Source organism: Geotrypetes seraphini, chromosome 4 (genome assembly GCF_902459505.1).
Source record: "Geotrypetes seraphini chromosome 4, aGeoSer1.1, whole genome shotgun sequence".
Classification (NCBI taxonomy): domain Eukaryota; kingdom Metazoa; phylum Chordata; class Amphibia; order Gymnophiona; family Dermophiidae; genus Geotrypetes; species Geotrypetes seraphini.
The window spans coordinates 172,987,563-173,011,132 of record NC_047087.1 but is presented as its reverse complement, the minus strand read 5'-3'; the positions used below and the strand labels follow the sequence as shown (position 1 = coordinate 173,011,132).

At 41.5% G+C, this 23,570-nt stretch overlaps 1 protein-coding gene across 7 annotated transcripts in view; it reads left to right on the top strand.

Annotated features, from left to right (window-relative positions):
* Positions 1-23,570, top strand: part of MTSS2 (MTSS I-BAR domain containing 2) — a 296,388-nt gene that overhangs the window by 233,290 nt on the left and 39,528 nt on the right. For 4 of the 7 annotated variants that reach the window (XM_033941221.1, XM_033941218.1, XM_033941220.1 and 1 more), the window contains 4 exons: positions 5,437-5,594; positions 7,493-7,600; positions 12,159-12,256; positions 14,022-14,232. In XM_033941221.1, the coding sequence (XP_033797112.1) occupies positions 5,437-5,594; positions 7,493-7,600; positions 12,159-12,256; positions 14,022-14,232 (575 nt within the window). The remainder of the gene's footprint in view (positions 1-5,436; positions 5,595-7,492; positions 7,601-12,158; positions 12,257-14,021; positions 14,233-23,570) is intronic. The other 3 variants (XM_033941223.1, XM_033941219.1, XM_033941222.1) reach the window with 1 other exon arrangement.

The following is a 23,570-nucleotide window of genomic DNA, read 5'->3' as shown; positions in this document are numbered from 1 at the left end:
CGCCGCCATCGGAAACAGGCCGGCGCCGAGTTCTCCCTGCTTTTCCCTGTGGGGCCAACTAATTCTCGCCACTTGCGTCAATTCTGACGTCGGAGAGGATGTTCTGGGCCAGCCAATCGCTGCCTGGATGGCCTAGAACGTCCTCTCCGACGTTAGAATTGACGTTGGGTGGCGAGAGTTGGTCGGCCCCGCAGGGAAGAGAAGCAGGGCAAACTCGGTGCCGGCCTGTTCCCGATGGCGGCAGTGGCAGCCTATTCCCCAGTGGCGGTGGCAGCATTTTCCCAATGGTGGTGGCATAGGGGAGGGCAGGGAGAAAGAAAGAAAGGGGGGGCAGGAAGCCAGAAAGAAAGAAAGGGGGCAGGGTGAAACAAAGAAAAATGGGGCACGGAGAGAGAGAGAAAGACAGACATACAGAATGAAAGAGGGTGTGGAGAGAGAAAGAAAGAAGGGGGCAGGGTGAGAGAGAGAGAGAAAAACAGACATACAGAAAGAAAGGGGGTATGGAGAGAGAGAAAAAGAAAGAAGGGGCAGGGTGAAACAAAGAAAAAGTTTGGGGAGGGAATGAGGTCTGGAGGAGAGGAAGCATACAGGAGGCTGAAAGAAGGGAAGAAATATTGGATGCACAGTCAGAAGAATAAAGAGCAACCAGAGACTGATGAAATTACCAAAGGTAGGAAAAATGATTTTATTTTCAATTTAGTGATGAAAATGTGTCTGCTTTGAGAATTTATATATGCTGTCTATATTTTGCACTATGGCCCCCTTTTATTAAACCGCAATAGCGTTTTTTAGCGCAGGGAGCCTATGAGCGTTGAGAGCAGCGTGGGGCATTCAGCGCAGCTCCCTGCGCTAAAAACCGCTATCGCGTTTTAGTAAAAAGGGAGGGGGAAAATTTGTCTATTTTTGTATAGTTGTTACTGAGGTGACATTGCATAAAGTCATCTGCCTTGACCTCTTTGAAAACCCGCGGAATATAAATGATAATTAACATTTTCTCTGCGTACAGCGTGCTTTGTGTTTTTAAAATTTTATTGTTGGTAGATCATTTTGACTTGGCCACAAAGGTAAGGGGGAGGGAGGGGAGCTGCTGAAAGACATCTAGTAATCCTTGCAGGCTTGACTGTGCAGGGAATTATTTTTGTAAAATCATGTTTTGTTATGTGACTGGCATTATTTAGACTTTAATTTCTATGAATGAATAGAATGAAAATGATATAAATTACTTGCTTGTTTTTATGTGCGTGCGCTGAAGGAAAGTGGAGAGAGAGTGGGCTGAGGACGCTGAAGGGAAATGGCGAAGAGAGAGTGGGGAGAAGACGCTGATTTATAAATTGACAATTGTACAGAATATTGTTTCTTTTTTATATTCATCCATAGCTGCATGTTAATGATGTGCTCATATGCACTTATTTATCATCATAACATATACATCATCATTAACATGCAGCTGTGGATGTGTAAGAACAGGCTGAGGAGGATGGATGGGAAGGAAGGAAAGTGCACATATCAACATATCATACATTTTTAACATGCATGATGCAGCTATAGGCAAGCTGAGGAGGATGGGATCATACAGATGTGTATGTTCAGATATGCGCTCAGATGTGTAGTTTTTTCTGATATATTTATTAAGCTTACAGTATTTATAAAAACACATTTAATACTTGTTCCAAAAAATATTGTGCAATTGTGATCTACTTCTGGCCTACAAAGGTCAAAAGAAATCCTTAACTGAGATTTTACATTCAAAAGTGAATTATAGCTACTAGCACTATTATTTATTAGTTATTTATTATGCAGATGTAGTTTGTTATTAGTTCAGTATTAGACATAGAAACATAGAAAAAAGCAGCAGAAAAGGGCTATAGCCCACCAAGTCTGCCCATTCCAAGTATCCCCTCCCCTGAATTTACTCCCTTAAAGATCCCACGTGAGTATCCCATTTTCTCTTAAAATCCGTCATGCTGCTGGCCTTTATCACCTGGAGTGGGAGTCTGTTCCAGTGATCCACTACTCCACTACATATGTTAGTTTAGAATAGATAGGTATAGATTAGTTTAGTTTAGGTTAGGTTAGGGCCCTGCTGAAAGAGTCTACCTTGACATGGTTGCAGGCTTACAAATCTTTTGGTCAAAGAGTGCGGCGACAGAGAAAAGTATGTGTGTATTCGGCCCATGGAAGAAGGGGGGGTTGGGGGGGGGGAAGGGGTGCGTGGGGGGCCCAATAGGATTGCTCAGTAAGGGGCCCAGAAATTTCTGATGTCGGCCCTGCGTATGTACATGATATCATGAACTCTCACGAAATTCGGAACCTCTCCTGATGGTGACGGCTTGATGTAAGATGGCGGTTGTGTCCAATGCTGGAGGAGGTGAGAGCTGAAGGCTGTTGTGGACGCGACTACCGGACTCTTAAGGCACAAGTTTTCCAGGCACAAGTCTGATATTGATTCTCCCCTCTACAAAAAAAGCCTAGAGGACTTCACCAAAATCTTGTCTCTTGCAGTTGATACTTCAGAATCTAAATCACAATTTTGCATGAGGTAAAACTCTATGTAGTTTATAAATCTTTCCTTAATTGCTTCTGATAATTTCAGCTATACACAGCTGAAAGTAGTGCAATATGCAGAAAGTGAAAAACTATCTAAACTTCAATTTCTTCATGTTGAACTGTTTTCAGCTGTATATAGCTGAAATTATCAGAAGCAATTAAGAAAAGATTTATAAACTATAACGAGTTTTACCTCATGCAAAGTTGTCATTTCTTTAATAAGACATTAACTATTTTTTCTGCGGCCCTCCAAGTACCTACAGATCCAAAATGTGGCCCTGCAAAGGGTTTGAGTTTGAGACAGCTGCCATAGAGGGACTCCTTTAATCCAAAATAGCAAAAAGAAAACCACCCCAAGAACACAGTACCTGCTTTAGGAGGCAATCAGAAACTATAATAACAAACCAAGCTCTGGTAGTCATTTCACTTGGAATTAGCACTGGATATTCAGTGCTGGTGTTTGAATATGGGCCAGCATTGAATATTTGGCATTAATTCTACCTTGGGCAATCAGCATTTTAAAAAGCGCTGACTGCCACCAAATATTGACCGCTTAGGTTTTTTTTGTATGTTCAGTTTTCATAATACTAAAACAAGAGGATATTCTATGAAACTAACAGGCAGGTTAAGAAAAATCATAGAAAGTATTTTTTTTTTTTTTCAACCAGTGCCTAATTATGCTGTAGATTCTCTTGACAGCTGTTTGGACAAGTTCCTGGAGAAAAAGTCTATAACTTTTTAGCCTGTTACACTTTGGAAAGCAATGAGCTATGAGTAATTTGATGTACCGTTTGTGATCTTTCAATTGGCCATTTCCAGAGAGAGGATGTTGGATTTGATTGACCTTAGCCTGACTCATGGCTCAATTTGTGTTCATATGTTTTGCAATTTCATTTAGCTGTGAGAAATTGATTTTCAATGTAACTCTACTTTAACATTTTCAAGTTATGCTCAACATCAGCTTTCAAATATTTTTCTAGTCTTAGTTATTGGGTCAGTGTCACACTTTTATACTTACTGGTCTTCTGACATCCCGCAGGAAAGAATTTTAATCCATGAGACTACCGCTTTGGCCAAAACCCTGTCTCTAGCACACTGTAAAGTGGGTTTGATCTCAGCATTACTCCAGCGCTTCGAGTGTCACACCAGCCATCTGCACCACTGTCTCTGTTGTATAACAGAAGAATTAGGGCAAATTTCCAGCCCTTGCTTCCTGTCCGTAATGGGGTATTTGCACATTGCACATGTCTGATGTCCCTCTCTGGCTTGGCTTTGTTTGGTTAAGGATCTAAGTCCTTTATGCCTGCCATTTCATTTTATATCAATTTGTGTTGCCTCTTTGTTTATTCTCCCTCCGCTGTGCACTGCATGCAGCCTCCCTGTCCCATCTCCCATGAGCGAGAATGAATGATAGTCACTTGGCTCAAGGACTGAATGCATTCACTACCTTTCAGAGAACCAAAATATTTTGCACGCTCTATTTTTGGTTTTTATCCATCAGGAGGGAGGTGGGTATTATATTGTTATATTTTTTTTCCTTTACCATTTTGGGGGTAGGTATAGTGTTAATATTTTGGTAGAAGTTAATGCTAGTCATCTTCCAGGTGAATGCAAAAATTGTGCAAATCTAGGGTGGGACAGAAGCAAAAAGGGAGAGGGGAGGCGGGGTGGAAGCAAGAAGGCGATACCTGTGAACCTGTTTGTACTTATGTTTTGAATTGCAGGAGTTTGGAATGTGGGGCGTTCTTTAGCACAGCTGCCATCGTAGGCATCTGCATTTGCAGCTAGCCGTCCACATCTTTTGATCTTGATAGATCAGTTTAATGTTGTCTAATTTTATCAGAGGTACAGCATGGAGCAAGGAGTTCCATGCCATCAGTCTTTTACACTCTTCCTTAATCATACAATCAAATGGCTATCGCTGTAGTGGGCAAGCCACTAATCCCTCATTGCCCAAGGTACAAAATACTTAGCTGTATGTAATACTAGCTGATTACCCAGTGTTGCCCGGATATTTTTTTTATCCTAAAATGTCCCCCCCCCCATGTCCCCCCCATGTGTCCCCCCCACGTGTCCCACAGGAATGTCTCTCTCTATGGGGCTGAACTTGGACTTAAATGGCATTGCGAGTGTCAATATTCATCTCAGTGACACTAATATCTGTCATTTTTTATAATTTTAAATGTCACCCCATGCCCACCCCTACAGTATTTTTTCCCAGATAGTAAGTCATATGTATACCAAGTTTGGTTGAAATTTGTCCATGCATTTCAGAGTTATGCTGGAACATGCATACATACATACATACACACAGATACTGTACAGCCAATTTTATATGTATAGATTTAAACCACTTTGATTGTAACCACAGAAAGGTGGTATATCAAGGCCCATCCCCTTTCCCTTTCCTTGGGCCACTTGAGTGCTGTCTGCATATTTCTAGCTTTTTGATGTGGAAATAGTTGAGGTAGTGATGGATCTTGCCACATTTAGGCAGATCATAGCCATTTGTGCAGTAGCACAGAACAGATTAAAGGAACTATTTCCCTGTTTTAAGTAAGCAGTGGGAGAACTCAGTTGAAACAAATTATGTTCGGCTACTCATCTTTCTTATAATATTGCTCTGGAATATATGCTCCGATTTTGATAAAGAAGAGGTTTAGAAAGCTGTAGGATGGAAACTAAGACTCCATTCTACAAAATCATCCTTCACGCTGTACTTTATATTGGAGCTTGCTTACCTGGTCTCATAACCAGCCGTAGTATGAGCTCAGGATGAGATAGGAGGAATAATTAGAAGAACAGCATCACCGGTTCTGGAGTTGAGGTACATTTATAGAGGATTTTGTTAAGATGCAGTTTGACTATGACCCTTTTCTCCCTTTGCAGGTAAAGGAGACCTACAGCCGCAGCTGGACAGTGCCCTGCAGGATGTCAATGACATGTACCTTCTGCTGGAGGAGACTGAAAAGCAGGCTGTGCGTAAGGCACTGATTGAAGAGCGTGGACGCTTCTGCACATTCATTGCATTCCTGCAGCCTGTCGTGGTATGTGCATAAGCCACAGTGTTTTCATAGCATCAATGACCTCATGTGGGCCATAACTAACGTGACCATATATCCTGTTTTGAATGGGACCATCCCGTTTTTAGGTACCCTGTCCCGTTGTCCCAAAGCACAGCTTCGGGATGCCAAAATGTCCCGTTATCAGAAAGATAACAACTAGAGTCTAGTTGCTCTCTTTCTGAAAACGGGACATTTCAGCGTCCTGAAGCTGTGCTTGGGGACAACGTGCAGGGGTGCCCAAAAGGAGCCCGGGATTTCTCCCTGCTGGCATGAGCAACTGGCTATGAGGGCCGAGAATGTGCGGGGAGCGCTGAGCACTCTGGGGACCTCAGCTCACGTTCTATCCTCAGTCCCCCACCCCCTGACAGGACCGCCCCTCCCTCCTTATGACCCTTGCCTAGTGTTCGTCCCGGGGCTTAAGCCGCAGGGTGAGGAGGGCCCCCCGTCTTTGCATTGGATGTGAGCAGCCCGCGGGCCCCCCCCCCCCGTCTGCACGTTGAATGTGAGCGGCCCGGGCTTCGGCAGCGGCAGAGGCCCTCATCATGCTCAAGTACATCCCCCTTTGGCGCTACTACCGGCATGTGGAGTCGGTGGACAAGCGGCACTGCTCCCTTCAGGCTGTGCCTGATGAGATCTACCGCTATAGCTACAGCCTGGAGGAGTTGCTGCTCGATGCCAACCAGCTGCGGGAGGTGCCCAAGCCTGCTGCAAATAGGAAAGATGGCCCTGAATGCCAGCGGCATCCCTGCTCTGGGCTTAACGTTCTTCAAAGATGCAACAGGGGAGAGATTTGTGGTATGAAAGAAAGAAAAAAGGGGGGCAGAGAGAGAAAGAAAGAAAGAAAGAAAGAAAGGGAAGGCAGAGAGAGAGAGAAAGAAAGAAAGAAAGAAAGGGGGCAGGGAGAGAGAAAGAAAGAAAGGGGGCAGAGAAAGAGAAATAAAGGGGGGCAGGGAGAAAAAAAGAAAGGGGGGGCAGGGAGAGAGAAAGAAAGGGGGCAGGGAGAGAGAAAGAAATACAGAAAAAACGGATGCACAGTCAGAAGGAAGTGCAACCAGAGACTCACCAGACAACAAAAAGGTAGAAAAAATGATTTTATTTTCAATTTAGTGATCAAAATATGTCAGTTTTGAGAATTTATATCTGCTGTCTATATTTTGCACTATATTTGTGCATTTTTCTATAGTTATTACTGAGGTGACATTGCATATTTTAAAGTCATCTGTTTTGATCTCTTTGAAAAACCCCCGAATATAAATGATAATTAACATTTTCTCTGCACACAGTGTGTTTTGTGGGGGGTTTTTATGGTTACCATTATGAATTAATAAGATATTGTGTGTACTGTACATGAAAAATGAATGGAAGAAATTGGGGGTGGGGCTGGGGCAGGATTGAGGACAGGACTGAAAATTATTAGATGTCCCGTTTTGAGTAAAAAAATAAATGGCCATAACAGATATGTCATGACACAGTTTGAGGGCGCTTCATACTCCAGGACATCATCATAAGGAAAATGGGGGAAGAGAGAGGGAGAAATACATTGCTTGACCAGTTCATAGCTTTTTATACTTGGTTGAACCATTACGGTGATCTGTAGCATACCTGGAAGATACAGAGAAGAACCTATGTAGAAAGATAAGACCTGTTTATTTGTGTGTTTGTCTCTGATTAACTGTGATTATAACATTATCACCTTAACAATGTCAATAATACATAAAAAGTCATGAACTATGTATTTCTCCCTTCCTCTCATCCCCCCCCCCCCCCAGTTTTCCTTATGTTGATGTCCTAAAGTGTGAGGCACCCTCAGACTGTGAAAGCAGCTACTCATAGAAGATATTAAAGAGTGAGATGCTGAATTTGCCTCTTCTTGTTCTCAGAATGGAGAAATCCACATGCTGGGAGAAGTCACCCACCTGCAGGGGATCATCGATGACCTAATGGTGCTGACTGCAGAACCTCACAAGCTGCCCCCTGCCAGTGAACAGGTGAGGATGGAATTGTGATATCCAAAACTTCCCATTGCTTTACCTACAGACGCCAATCCACGTACTTTACAACTAACAGAAAAAGGCACTGAATCCCAATTACAATGTAATATTGTGTTTGGAGACTTAAGATGTAATTAATCCAGAATTAATTACAATTGGCTGGCCACTGAACTTATAACCGGGTTATCTGTGGATTTTCAGACCCAGCACTATCTATTATGCTACACCATGCAGCCTCAAATCAATAAAACAATACAAAAATCATTCTCAGTCATGAGAAACTTAAGACAAGTTAGGAAATTCTTTGAGAAAACACAATTCCAGCTCATAGTACAGTCCCTAATACTAGGCCTACTAGACTACTGTAATATCCTCTATCTCCCCTGCCCTGCAACAATAACAAAACAACTACAAACAGCACCGAGACTCATCTACTCATTGAAGAAACATGACCATATTACAGAAGCATATCTCAAATCGCATTGGCTTCCAATCCCAGCAAGAATACAATTTAAATTCTACTGTCTACTATTTAAGACTTTATGCGGAGAAAGCCCAAACTACCAGAACAACCGCCTCATCCACAACACCTCAACCAGACATAGGAAAACTCACACCCCATTCTCATACCCCCCAATTAAGGAGGTCAAACGGAAAAAACTATATGATAGCCTCCTAGCCACTCAAGCAGCCAAACTAGGCAACCAAATCGTCAATCTACTGATGGCATCCCTAGACTACAAAACTTTTCCAAAAGAAATAAAGACCATACTCTTCAAGAAATCCCTGAAAAAGAAATAACTCCGCAAGTGTCAAATACCGCCTCTCACTAAAGCCACCTACCCAAAACATCTAGCCATACTCATTTCTTACTATCTTTGAAAATGACCAGATATCTTTTTGGTAAGATCTTTTTGTAATACATCCTTGATAATTCTTTTGTAATCCGCCTTGAACCGCAAGGTAATGGCGGACTAGAAATCCCTAATGTAATGTAATGTAAATAACATTTATAATCCGCCAGCTCCCTTCAAAAAGGCCAAAAGCAGATTGCAATAAATAGCTGTGAAATAGCTATAGATAATAAAATACTTAACTATAATCAAAATAGCTATTTCACAAATGAAATTTAAAAATATATAATAAATACTTTCTAAATAGATAAGATTCTGTCTCAAATCTGTACAGAAAAGGCAGAGGGGAGAGGGTGAGCTTAAGATATATTCATGTGGAGGAGCATAATTGAAAAAAACATCTAAGTCCCTTTTTGGCCTAAGACGCTAGACGCCCAAAGTAGGCATCAGGGAAATTTCCATTCTTGAAAAAAACATCCAATATGTGTTTTTTTCAAGAATGGCCTACATGTACGTTCAGGCATTTAACCGCCCAGACTGCCACTACATCTATCTTTAAACCCTATTCCCAAACAAAAATTCACCTAAGTCCCAAATGCCCAAAACAAGACCTTTTAGACTTGGGAGGGACCAGTCCATCGCCTAAAACCGTAATTCTCTAGCCGGTGTCTGTCATAAGTGCCGGTTAGGGAATCGTGGAACTGTCCCCTGCACCAACCACAATAATCACGGCAGGAGGGATGCCCAGTCCCTCCTGCCGGAACCTGCCACGACCACTCCCACCCCCCCACCGCAATGATCACTGGCAGGAGAGATGCCCAGTCTCTCCTACCAGTCACACCCCATGACCCCCTGAAAGTTCGCCGTCAGGAGAGATGCCGAATCTCTCCTGCTGACACTCCCCCCAAAAAAGGTTTGCTAGCAGGAGAGATGCACAGTCCTTACTGCCAGACACCCCCTATCCAGTAGCCCACCTGGAGCCCACAAGCCCATCCCCACCCGGACCCCCCCCCCAGTCTTTTCCAGTAGGACAATGCCCTTGTTGTTATGATATGTTCTTAACACATGGTGGAATACACTTTGGGCTCCTTTTACGAAGGCACGTTAGGGCCTTAACGTGCGGATTAGTGTGTGCTAGCCGCTACCGCCTCCTCTTGAGCAGGTGGTAGTTTTTCAGCTAGCGCGTGCTATAGCACGTGCTAATCCGATGCTTGCACTAAAAACGCTAGCGCACCTTCATAAAAGGAGCTCTTTGTTTAACTGCTAAATACGAAAGGGCTAATAAAGAGAAAACTAATTCTATACAATCATATAGAAGAACATGGGAGCCTCTATTTTTGCATAGTAATATACCTCCTTGACTTGTTCTTGGTATTCTGTGCCTTTTGATGATGGTATCTTCTGAATATATTTATTGAGTATGTTTTGTTTCTATACTTTACACATACTATGTTTGTAGGCCATTCCAACTTTGCAACCTACCTGTTGTATATTACTTGTGGAGATGTTTTCCTCCTATGCCTTCTGTTGTTCATCTGTTTTTCCTGTTTGTATACTGTTGTGGGTGGGAGGGCTGGGGATATCTTTGACTTTTATAGATGTTAACTTAATGGAATATATATATATATATATATATATATATATATATATATATATATATATTTATGTTTTCTTATTTAGTCATTTGGATGGGTGGGAGGGGGTAAAAGTGATTGCTCTTGGTTTTTTAAAGTTGAAAGTGTTTTATCTGGATTTATTACATTACATTACATTACATTAGTGACTTCTATTCCGCCTGTACCTTGCAGTTCTAGGCGGATTACAACAGAAGAAAACTGGACATTTCCAGGAAAAATTACACACTAGAGGCAGGTTACATAGTTGAGTATTAGAGGAAAGGTTACAAGAAGGGTGGCGAGCAGAGGAAAAATAACAATATGAGTGGAAATCAGGAGACAACTGGCTGGATATAGAATTATAACAATTTAGGGGCTGGTTTCGTAGTTGAAACTTTGAGGAGAAAATGCAAGATGAGTATCAATTTGAGGGGGAGTTATTTTGAGGGGGGGGAAGGACATGGGGAGAGTTAGGATAGCTGGATATGTTTTTTGAACAGCCGGGTTTTGATTTCCTTTCGAAATGATTTGTAGTTGCTTGTTGCTGTCAGCAAGTTAGTGATGGAGGGGTCTAGTTACGCTGCCTGCGTCACTAGGTTATCATAGATGTTCGTGAGTTGAGTACCTTTGAGTATGTACATTTAATTGTTTGTTGCACTGTTGATGGTTTGGAAAATCAATAAAGATTTATAAAATTTAATAAAACTTTTTGAACTGAAAAAAAAAAAAGATACGTTCTAAAGCCTTGTACATTTGGGTATTCATCTCTCAATGGAGGATTCACAAGCTACATTTGTGTCTGAGGCAATGGATGGTTAAGTGATTTTCCCAACATCACATGTTTCTGCAGTGGGATATGAACTGAGTTCCTCTGGTTCTCAGCCCACTGATCTAACCATTAGGCTATTCCTCCATATTCAATCCATTTTTATTTTACATAAGCACTGTGCTATACAACTATAAACTAAAGGAAACCTGGTGGTTATCTATTAATTAAATATAAAATGAAAAACCACCGATATAAACCAAAATGACACTGCAGCTAGTTTTTTTCTCTCTTAGTATAATCTAAATGGGAGCAAAGCCTCAGATTATGGCGTTTCACCCATTCCGGGTTTTCTCAAAGAGAAAAACAGATTTTTTTTTCTCCTCTCTTACTCCTACTTATATCACTGGCATGAACCCATCCTCCCTAACATAACTTTAATGATTAATTAATTCTGTATTTCTTAAATTGCTTTATCTTTTTAATTCATCACTCTTCAATCTCCAATTAATCTATATTCAAATTTATACTAATCTATTTAAATCCTAAAAACCTCACAATTCATTGATATTTTATACTTAAGAGAATTCATTAATACTTTGTACTTTGCGTTCATGAAACCTCACAGCTCATTTCAGAACTCAAAACCGACAGAAAGAATTGTATTTATCTTAAGAAAGTGCACTGGTGCTTCAAAGTGCTGTATAAAAAAAAAGTGCATTAGTGCTGTAAACTACTTCAGTTCATCTCAGACTTTTTGAACTTAAGGTACTTACTTAGCTTATGCTCTTTAGAAACCAAGGCCATTACTTATTACTTTCAGTCATCCGACGCGGCCTGCATTTAGTGAGATAGAATTACATCCCCGCTGCATCAGGGAAATGTCTCTCTAGCAACGCCTCTCTGGGCTATCAACATACTCCTGCCGCATCAGATGACTGAAAGTAATAAGGAGAAAGACTAGAAAAAACCCAAATACAAAAGGACACAGGGTAAGTAGATTCCTACACAGGATAGAAAGATTGAAACAAATGGAAAAGATCAGCAATAAACCAAGAGCCAACAAAATAACAGAGGCCTGCAATCAACATGGAAAAACAAAATCATCATCAGGTTCCAAAAATCTGCCCCAAAACACCACTTTTAACTGCATCTTAAAAGCCGCAGTCTTTTTTTTAACTGTGAATTGATGACTATGCAAGGAGGCATATGGTGAGCTGTCATGCTGAAATGAAATGTTTCCAATATGATTGAGGATATCGGAGAAGTTAGACGATGGCAAATTCCCTGTACTATATATCCTCTGATTTTTCTGGCAGGTAATTAAAGATTTGAAAGGATCTGACTACAGCTGGTCATACCAGACTCCACCATCGTCCCCCAGCAGCTCAGGTTCACGTAAATCTAGCATGTGCAGGTAAGGGAACTGCAAGCCATGCTGGGTGGGTGAGATGGGGTGGGGTGGGGTGGATTGGATTGGAGGAAGGAAGCATTTCCAGATAGAAAAGGGACTCATCTATACCAGCACTGGGTTTCACTGAAAATTCAAGCCTACAGCTAAACTCTATCCTTCACCTCACTGAAAGCAGCTGTCACCAGAGAGGAGCCACAGGATCAACGGTTGTACTCTTTGCACATTTAGAAATATTTTTAGCTGTATAGCACCATCAGCATACACAGCGGTGTAGGAGATGGTGGCTTTCATTAAATGGTCTGAGTTTGAACACTAACTTGGAAACATTAAAATACTCTTCACAATGATTTTACTATCATATCCCTGCAGTGTTACATTAGACCAGGGGTATCAAAGTCGGTCCTCGAGGGCCGCAATCCAGTCGGGTTTTCAGGATTTCCCCAATGAATATGCATGAGATGTATTTGCATACACTGCTTTCATTGTATGCTAATAGATCTCATGCATATTCATTGGGAAAAACCTGACTGGATTGCAGCCCGTGAGGAGGGACTTTGACACCCCTGCTTTAGACCATCCAGAGTTGATTAGTTAGCAATAAGAAATGCATTCATATTGCATCCATACTGAGGAGTGAGTATCCCTGGGTAGTACATACTGCCTTCATACCTTCTCACTGCAGTTCACATTGTATTCGTACTCAGAGACGTCGGAACGCTGCATGATTTGGGGGGGCCAAGGAGCTCTGCCCTAGCCCTGGTGGAACCATACAGCGCAGGCACAGCCTCTCTCCAGCTCCCGACTCCCCACCCACCTTCTCCTGGTGTTGTAATTGTAAGTCTTCAGGCAACCACTGTGCAACGAGCAGGTCTGCCCCAGAAGTAGAATGAAGTGCTCTGGGGCAGGCTTGCTCATTGATGCGGCAGCTGCCCGAAGATTTAAAATTAGACCACCAGGAAATGGGTGGGAGGGCAGATACCATGACAGAACACCAATCTTTGGGGAGGCCATGGCACCTATGTTCGTACTAATAAATGGCTTCTCCCTCCTCATCCTCCTCCTCCCATTCAGAAAATGCACACTGTATCCAAAAGGACAGTTCTCCCAAACCTTCAGACAGTGCACAATGCACTCACACTGAAGGGTGAATTCCACCACCAGCAGTGCACATTGTATAGAAACTGAAAGGTGACTCCTTAAAGCAGTGGCTGTTGCATCCACACTGAAGGCTGCTCTCCTCTCCAACCCATTCGCAATCCCTACCTCAGGGTCTCAGTGTGGGGTAGAGAGATATGCTCCCTGAGGGGGAAGTTGAACAGACTGGATAGACCATAGAGGTCTTTATCTGCCATTGCTTTCCTTGGCAGGAACTACAAAACAATAGTTCAGTTAGTATGTGGCAGACAGCAATGTTTAAGTGGGGTGGAAGGGTGTAGTCTCATCTGTATGATACTGTCACATGAACTAACTTTGAATTTTCCATAAAAATAAGAAGAAAAGGAAGGTTTCCCCTCCTCCCCTATATCCCTGTTCCCCTCTTTTCCGGCTGACATTCTATTCTTTAACTTATGCCCTCTCATGTAGCTGCTTGTCTGAGTCATATCTTTGTCTTAAACTGTCTTTTCCTTCCTCTCCCCCTTAAAATTCCTTTACCCCAAATACATGCTTTGTTTATCCTGAACTATCGCCATTGCCAAATTTCCATTCCCCCTCTTTCTGCTCCTTCATCCTGCCTTTCTCCTCTCCCCTGCCTCCCACCGCCCCTCAGCAGTGTTAACAGTGCAAAGGGTGCTACGTCTTGGCCGAGCGGTTCTCACACATACTCACCAAGTTCCACCTATCGCTACCGCAGCCTGCCGCAGCCTGTCAGTGCCAGCACCCGCTTGTCCAGCATCTCATCACACGACTCTGGATTCATCTCCCAGGATGCCATGCACTCCAAGCCACCTTCTCCGATGCCATGTGACATAACGAGTCAGGTAAGGTTAACAGGAGTTGGTACAGATCATATATTGTGGTATACTGAGCTCAGAAAATAAGTAAAAACATTAGATAATAAGAAAACACCATTAAGATGAAAACATCAAGAGACGCACTATGAGGGAACAAGATAAAATGTGCTTTTATGTTGGCATACAACTCAGCTGAGGGACAGCAACAGGAGGGCACATGAAGATTTCTTTTCTCTCCTGCTTTCTGTGTACCCTGGAGCTGCACTGCCTATTAAGAAGCTGGTCTAGCCGTGAGGTGCAATTAATATTCTGGAGAGTATATCAATGTCACATAGTTTCAAAAGGGAAGATAAATGTATCATTAGGGCTTCTGTTCTTAGGTCTTTATCAATTGAACACTGAGGTATTTATTTTCCAACTTATTAGGAGATATTAAAGGATACAAAAAAAAAAAAATCACCCTCCCTCTACCCCCATATTTAACACTACAGTCAGCAATGTTCAGGTAAGTTAGGAGAGCAAAATAATTATCTAGATACTGGCGCTGGATATTGACTGTCAGAGATGATTTTTCATGAAAAACTTGGGTATGGCCCTGGTGAGTGGTACATATTTGTTTAATTATAAAATTATAGCCCAATTATAGATAAAACATACATAAAATCTAAGCGCATAATAGCTCACAGTAAATCAAACCTCCAAGCAACTTATCTAGGTAGAAACCGCTCCTAAATGGGTAAGTGCTGCTGCCTATCAAGTCCTTGCTATGTATTGGTGCTTATGCACCAAAGCTTCTGTTGCTGAATACCTTTTCTAGAGGAGTCAAATGTGAACATTTTTGTTACTTAGGATTTATCAGCAAACAAAAGGCACAAAATCTGAGTGGAGGATGCAAGACATGTTAGAGGAGGGGTGAGAGAACACTAGACAAGTAGGCCCGAAATTAGTAACAGCATCCCGAATCTAGTAACAGCATCCCGAAATTAGGTAGTAGTAGACGTCCTACTGCCGTCTAAGTAACCAATTGGATATATGTTTGAAAAAAAATCAATGCGGCGAACAGCACCTACGATGAAGGCGCAGTTCGCGTGCCTACAGAAGTGCCTAGGCACACCTAAAGATGCCTGAGGCCGGTACGGGCATAGTTTAATAATAATAATAACTTCATTTTGTATACCGCTATACCATTAAAAGTTCAAGGTCAACTGACAACCAGTGATGTACAAGCGGAACAAAAAATGGAACAAGAATGGAGAAATAACATACAGAGAAAATTATGAGGTGACAAATTTATCAAAAAGATAAGTCTTTACTAATTTCCTAAAACATTGGTAAGAGGAAGCTTTTAGAATAGTTTCACTTAACCAAGTGTTCATTTTCCCAGCTTGAAAAGAAAGTGTCCTATCTAAAAATCTTTTATAGAGGCAAGCCTGTCACAAAACTTGTTTATAATGAATCAGTCTATACAAATTTCTGCAAAGATTGTCATTGCTGATGGGTTGACAGTTCTTGAATGCCTGAGTAAATATGTTCAACTGGCTTGTCAGAACGACTCTGCTGTATTAGGTAGCAATTGTGCTTACCACACTTGTCTTACAGGTGGACATGGGGACCCATCCAATTGTGGCAGGGGGAGAGTATGAGGAGGGGGATTCCAATGTTCATTGCATCTTTCAAAGTGCAGTGAGGAGGGCGATTCCTATGTTCCCTAAATCTAGCTAAGTGCAGAAATTCAGCAAACAGGCCTCTGATGTTATAGCAACAGGGAGACTATCATTCACACTGTGTGGACTCTTCCCACTGCCAAGAGCAGAGAGCTACTATTGGCTCTTTTAAAAGAGTCCGTTTTTTCAGCCTGATAAACAGTATAGAGAGAAGCACAGAAGGCAGTTGATGTGAGGAGGGAAAGCAAGCAGTTGGGAGTAGGGAGAAACGGTTTATCTCCTTCTGGTTAATAGTTTTGGTGGAGCTGCCAGAGAATTTCTCTAAGAACCTGGTTACCTCTATGCATTTAGCTCAGGGGATCAGTGTCCCAAAACCTTGAATTTCTCTTTGTCCTGTTTACCCTCTTTTTTACCTGATAGTGTCCTTCTGGCTTACCTCCTGTACATACAATCAGCCAAAAGGCTGCTTCCCTCCCAATCCCTGAAGCAGCCTTTTGGAAAACGCTATTTGGCCAGCGTCAGATGAGGCAGGAAAAGAAGCTTACATACAGCCAGAGATAAGATTGTAACACACAGCCTGCATAAGAGCCACAGATAAGTTTTTGTAGTTTTGTTGATATAATGTTCCATATCAGCATTCAAGAACTGTTTGAAAGTAGTGTTTATACTTGGTTATGTGAACATTTGACCAGCACTTTAAGAAGCATTCAGCAATGTAGTTTTGACTGTAGCAACGAATGCAACTTTTTAAATTCATCAGCTGTAACACTGGTAGACAGGAGGTTTTTTGCCAGTGACGCTAACCAATCCTCTTAAGTTAGAAGAGGTTTTCCCCACAGTGGTCTGAGGCTTTTCCTCCTTGAACAATTGTTTCTGTATTGCTTTTGTTGATTCTAATGTACTGATCCAGCTTATATTTTGAGTCAATAGTGTTCAGGGATAGGGGGGGGGGGGGGGGTTGTGTCCGGCTGGAGGAACTGAGCACTCTCCTGCTAGGGAAGATTTGGGGGATCACAGCAGGAGAGATTGGGCATCTCTCCTGCCGAGGAAGATTCGGGGGTGGTCTTGTGGGGGATTGCGGCAAGAGAGATTGGGTTGCATGATTCGGAACTTATACCTGTTTTGACTTGATCTAAGTCTAAGTCAAAGCATATAAGTTCTGTCTGGCAAACTGGCAAACTTTTTTTTATTATGGCTGCCAGATGACTACGGTAAGTCTAGGTTGGCCCACCTCCCACCCTATCCACTCCTCCAAAAACGCCCCTTTTCACTCTGTGCGTATAGAGGCAGTAAAAACGCCTAAGCTGGTTTTAGATACGTCTAAAACCAGTTTTGATTATCGGTACTTGGATGATCTGTCTTTTTGATCGTCCAAGTATCGACTTAGGCTAATTTTTGGATTTTTTTTTTTTATTATGAGCCTGTAGGATGATAATCTTTAGATACTGAATTGTTGTGTTTTTTTTTTTTTAAATAAATCTTTATTCATTTTTAAAACTCACAATAAGTGTAACATAAAATGCAATCATTTTATAATTTAACATCACTTAATATATCATCAAATTCGAACTCTCATCAAATATTCCCCCTCCCTTATACCCAACAATTATTCATAAGCAAAAGAAATCATGAAATATTCCCACCCCCACCTCACCCTGGACGTGTATGAACAAAAGTGAAAATATTAATTTCTTCTATGCAGTAATTTCAATCTTTACAGTATCTTGTTAATGGCTCCCAAATAACCTGAAATTTCTTAAAATTTCCCTGCTGCATGGCAATTATCCTTTCCATTTTGAATATGTGACACAAAAAGTTCCACCAAAAGCTATAATTCAGCCTATCCCAATTTTTCCAATTATTCGTAATCTGTTGTATGGCAACCCCTGTCATAATGAGTAGAAGCTTATTATTATTAGAGGATATTTGGATTTTAACCCTTATTGACATGCCAAACAATACGGTGTCATAGGATAATGCCACCGGATTATTACATTACATTACATTAGAGATTTCTATTCCTATTATCTTATTATTCCTATTATCCTATCCTTATTCCTATTTCTATTCCTATTATCTAACAAATTATTTATTTGACCTCATATTGATTTCCAGAAAGCAAGTATCAATGGACAATAGAATAACAAATAATCTAATGTCCCAGCTTCAAAATGGCAGTGCTAGTATCTATTAGATTTAGAGCTATCTAACTACTGTAAATGGACCGGGGTCCAAAATGAAACAGAAAAAAACAAGTTTGTCTCATAGATGTACATCTCATCCTCCAAGCCCAAATACGTGGCCATTGAGATGCAATAATTTGATGCTTGATCTCAATGCTCCAAATGTCCCAAAGACCAGTTTTTTGTTTATTATTTAAAAATCCAGATATTAATTTATACCACTGAGCGGCCTGATGTCCCAGGAAGTCCACCTGAAAGCATAACAGCAGCAAACTATACTGATTACTGAAGTTTTTCCATTCAGGGAACCCAACCTGAATGGCCTGCTTCAACTGCAACCATTGTGCCGAATATAAGATAATTTGCCCTCTTATGGTAGCTTTGAAAGCATCCCATAATGTTTCTAAAGCGATTTCCTCTGAGGCATTGATTTGAAAATATTCATTTATTTTTAAATGAAATTCTTCAATAAAGCTAGAATCTGCAATCAATGTATTATTGAACCTCCATACAGGTCTATTATAATCTTGTTCCTCAAATTTTAAATCAATCCAAACTCCAGCATGATCCGATAAAACAATTGAATTTATGCCAGCTTTGGTTTGTTGAACTAATTGATCTGATACAAATATATAATCTATTCTTGAAAATGATTTATGAACCTGGGAACAAAAGGAAAATCCCCGAGCATTAAAATGGAGAATTCGCCAGATATCTTTTAATCCACAGGATTGGACTAGATTATCCAATCCCAATGATTTCAAAATCCTACTTGGTTGTTTATCCAACAATGGATCCATAACAGCACTGAAGTCCCCAGCTACCACTAGATTAGAGGCAGCCAGTGGCAGAAGTACCTGTTGAAGAGTCTTAAAGAATTCTGCTTGATTCGAATTAGGGGCATAGATACAAAACAGCGTCAGAACATGTTTCCCCAAGGTCATCTGTACTTGAACCCACCTTCCTGAAGGATCTGCAGAAATAAAATTAAATACAGCTGAGCATTTATTATGGATTAAATAGCCACTCCTGCTTTCTTACTCACAGCCAGCGCAAAAAAACATTGCTTGACCCATCCACCTTCCAGTTTCTTAGATTCCCCCATAGTCAGATGAGTTTCCTGTATCATACATATATCTGCACCTTGCTGTTTTAAAAGAATTGAGCCTTTTTTCCCTTTTAACAGGATGATTGAGGCCATTAACATTTAGAGAAAACAATTTAAAATTCATTGTAAAATTTCAAAGAAGAGAAACCATAATAGTATACCAGATACATCTCGTAAATACATCCCTTGTTCAATACACGTCCAAAACCCCTAAAACCCCTCCCTTTACCCTCCCAATTCCCTACCTTCCTTATCATATGATTACTTGAAGACATATATTTAGATTAGCAGCCATATCCCTCCCCCAGGCAACCTAATTTATTACTTCCCTCAATATTATTACAATTAATCAACCCCTATGAATTAAAAAATTTCAAGAATATCAAAATAAATATATAATTATGGTCTAAGTAGTGGATAAATAATTAATAAATATTACAACAGAATAAAATTCATTCCCTACCTAGGTGGAATTCATTAATGAAATTAAGAAAATAAATATGACCAATGGATACCCTTTAAATTCCCCACATATACACCAAAAACCCCTCTAATAAGCTATTAAACACATTCCTGTCAATGAGACCTAAGATCTGCATTTTTAAGAACCTATATCAAGGAATAAATATAAGGCCTCAGAGTGTCAAAATAATTAGTGTGTAAAATGATTAACTTTTAAAATTCTTAAATTAATATTTCAATTCCTTAAAAACCTCTTTTTCCCCCCTAATAAGAATAAAATTAATCAACCCCAAAAAACAAAAGTATTTCATAAATGTCTGAGTGAAATCTATTCATAAAGGATGAATAATTAAATATTGAAGTATATTAACAAAATAAATTGAATTTTTACCTATATGGAAATTCATAACAGTATTGAAGTTATCTGAATTAATGGACTTAACTAATTTAATCTCTTCACCACTTCACCAACATTATTAGTTCAACATTTTACCCTTAAACTACATTAAATATGTAATGCTGCTAACATTATGAAAGCTGAGAGTCCTGAGTTCGTATTTTCCAGCTTTACTTCACATGAATAGGCCTCCCCAAGGAACTGCCACAAAGCATGGATTTGTGAGGCATATCCGGTATTTCAACCCCGTTTCTTTCCTGATCTGGACTCTCAGAAGAGGAAGCCTATGAAGAGGGCTCGGGTGACCCTGAAGCCACCATCGGAAACTGTGAACTTGGCCTGTCTGGACGTCCTTTGATGAGTCGCTACCATCACCGCTGTCGCCAGATATTAATTTATACCACTGAGTGACCTGATGTCCCAGGAAGTCCACCTGAAAGCATAAGAGTGGCAAACTATACTGATTAGTGAAATTTTTCCATTCAGGGAACCCAACTTGAATGGCCTGTTTCAACTGCAACCATCTATAATTTTATCATTTATTAAGACCAAATTTGTGTTACAATTGTGAAAAATCAAGCAGCTTACCATCTGAAATAACATCATCCAAAGTACATATACCTGCCTTCATCCAATACTTCCAGATGACCTTAAATCGGCCAATTTGAAACTTGGAGTTCAGCCATAGGGTCTGATGTTGATTTATGAACCGAAATAGGTGTTAAATTATTCACACATTTTAAGGTTTTCCATGTATCTACTAGGATTCTATTATCCTTATATAATCTAGGCATCTTAATACTTAACACATGACTCAACCTCAGTGGTGACATGAGTTGCCATTCCAACCATAACCAGTCTGGGAGATTTTCCATGAGCTCAGGGAGGATCCATTACATACCCTGACGCATAATGTAGGCTTGATGGTACCTATAAAAATTGGGAAAATTTACCCCACCCTCCGCAATTGGTTTTTGTAGAGATACCATGGCAATTCTTGCTGCTTTCCCCAGCCAAATAAATTTTGTCAGAATACTATACAGATACTGAACTGTTGATGTAGCCAGAAATATTGCAGACTCAGGGCCTGTCAATATAAAGTACATTTAGCAACATTCCTAGCATGCAGATGTGAAATGGAAGAAGTAACTGGAAAGCTAACTTGGTGTACATACAATGAGGTGAAAATCCAAGTCAGGGGCCTAGAGATGGAGAGATAGTATTAGTAATCATACCCCCCTGCGATCCAGCATCCCCCCCCCCGCTCGCATTGCCCCCCTCCACCATGATCCTACTTCCCCCCCCCCCCCCCGAGCAGTCAATGACACCCTTTACCCGACTTGGCACCAGTACCGGTGCCCGAAGATCCTCCCTCTTCTGGCGCGGCCTGGGCTGGGCGGTGCGTCGGAGATCCTCCTTCTTCTGGTCTGGGCTGGGCTGGACTGGCTTTGAGCATTTGCGCATGCTCAAAGCCTTCTGGTCTCGCTCTCTCCGAGATTGAGAGCGAGACCAGAAGGCTTTGAGCATGCGCAAATGCTCAAAGCCAGTACAGCCCAGCCCAGACCAGAAGAAGGAGGATCTCCGACGCACCGCCCAGCCGCGCCAGAAGAGGGAGGATCTTCGGGCACCGGCACTGGTGCCAAATTGGGTAAAGGGTGTCATTGACTGCTCGGGGGGGGGGGGGGAAGTAGGATCGCGGTGGAGGGGGGGCAATGCGAGCCGGGGGGGGATGCCGGATCGCTGGGGGGGATGCCGGATCGCCGGGGGGGGGTTGGAACAGCGTTGGATTCCTCAAGGGGGGGGAGAATGGAGCAGCGCCGGTAGCCTCGGGGGGGGGAGGAGGTGGAACCAATCAAAGCAGTTTCCCTTACTTCCTATGGGGAAACTTGCTTTGATATACGAGCAATTTGGTTTACGAGCATGCTTCTGGAACAAATTATGCTCGTAAACCAAGGTTCCACTGTATTTGACAAATATGCATACACTATATTCCAAGTTTCTGAGTGAATCTGATTGCTTGGAAAACAGGGCATTTAGCCTCTAAAAGCAAACTTTAGCATTGACTCTTCTGCTCAAACTGTTGCAATAATTCCTTCTCTACAGTAAAGCCTTTGTTCATTGGTAATGATTGCTTAATTATGTACCACTAGATCAGTGGCGTAGCGAGAGTGAGAGGTGCCCGGGGCGGTGGTGTCCCTCCCCCCCTCTTCTCTGCCCCCACCCGCTCCTTCCCCACCCCCTCCTGCCGCACGCATGCACCTCTTCCTTTCCCCCCTACCTCTTTAATGTTCCTGGCATGAGCATCGGCATCGGCACCAGCATCGGCTCTTCCTCTGACATCACTTTCTAGGTGCAGGTCCAGGAAGTGACGTCAGAGAAAAAGCAGACGATGGTGCGAACAAAAGGATGGGGTTGCTGCTCATGCTGGGAACGTTAAAGAGGTGTTGGGGAAGGATGGGGTGCGTGTGCGTGGTAGTGTGAGGGGGCAGAGAGGAGGACGGGTGCTGGCACCCCTACCAAGATGGCACCTGGGGTGGACCTTCCCCTCCGCCCCCCCTTTTACTAAGCCACTGCACTAGATGGTAATGGGTGAAAATGTAACTGTGGGTGTGCTTTGGTGGCCCATGGTTCTCCCTTCCCTTCCAATTTGGAGATAGGCCCACCCAGTCAACAGAGATAGTACAGGCCAAAGATCAGAGAACTGGAGGTGATGTCAACATCCACACTATCTAGTACCCACTCATGTTAATCTCGGGCGCCACCAAAAAGTCAGTTCGGCCTACGACACTGGATGAAAGTCACGATGGATTAGCTTTGTAATGTAATAATCATTTGGGAAAAGGCAGGGCAGGCAAAAGTGCTGGTATGACATTATAAAACCTAAAAACACCTAATGATAATACGCTATTGTTAAAGAGTGATAACAATAGTATTCCCTTCAAGGAGACAAAAGATCTCAAGTGTATGCGGTTAAAACCTTAGAGCTAATCATAAGGAGTAACCTACATGCAGACTATCATCAGTCCTATTTGTCTTAGTAGGAAAATTGTTTTTAGCAATTTTTAAAGATTTCTAATATAAATATAAAATTTTTTTAAAGAGTTTCTTTAAACTTTTAGTAGCAAAGAAATTCAATATATTTGTTGCCCTATATTATAAAACCTAGCCAAAAAGAGAGCCATCAGAAACATGTAGCTGGACATGTCTGGACTTCACAGGTGTGCATAGCAAAAGGCTGACAAGATGCAATAGTCACTCAAAAAAATGACTGTATAACCTGGTGATTCAATTGATAATACACTGGCAGAGGAAATTTTCACTATGCAAAGAGATGGGTAGAAGTAAGATCGAAGCAGTTTTGTTGACATTTTCAATCTCAAATGACTTTTTATTATAAAGAAGAAAAGTCATAGGTTACTGAAATTCATTTTCAGATTTGTACATGTGTGTGTGTGTGTATAGAGGTGAAAGTGTTATATAACATCACACCTGGACATGCCAGTTGTACTGCAGCTGCTTAAAGATTGACTTTCTGCATGCTTTTTGCTTTC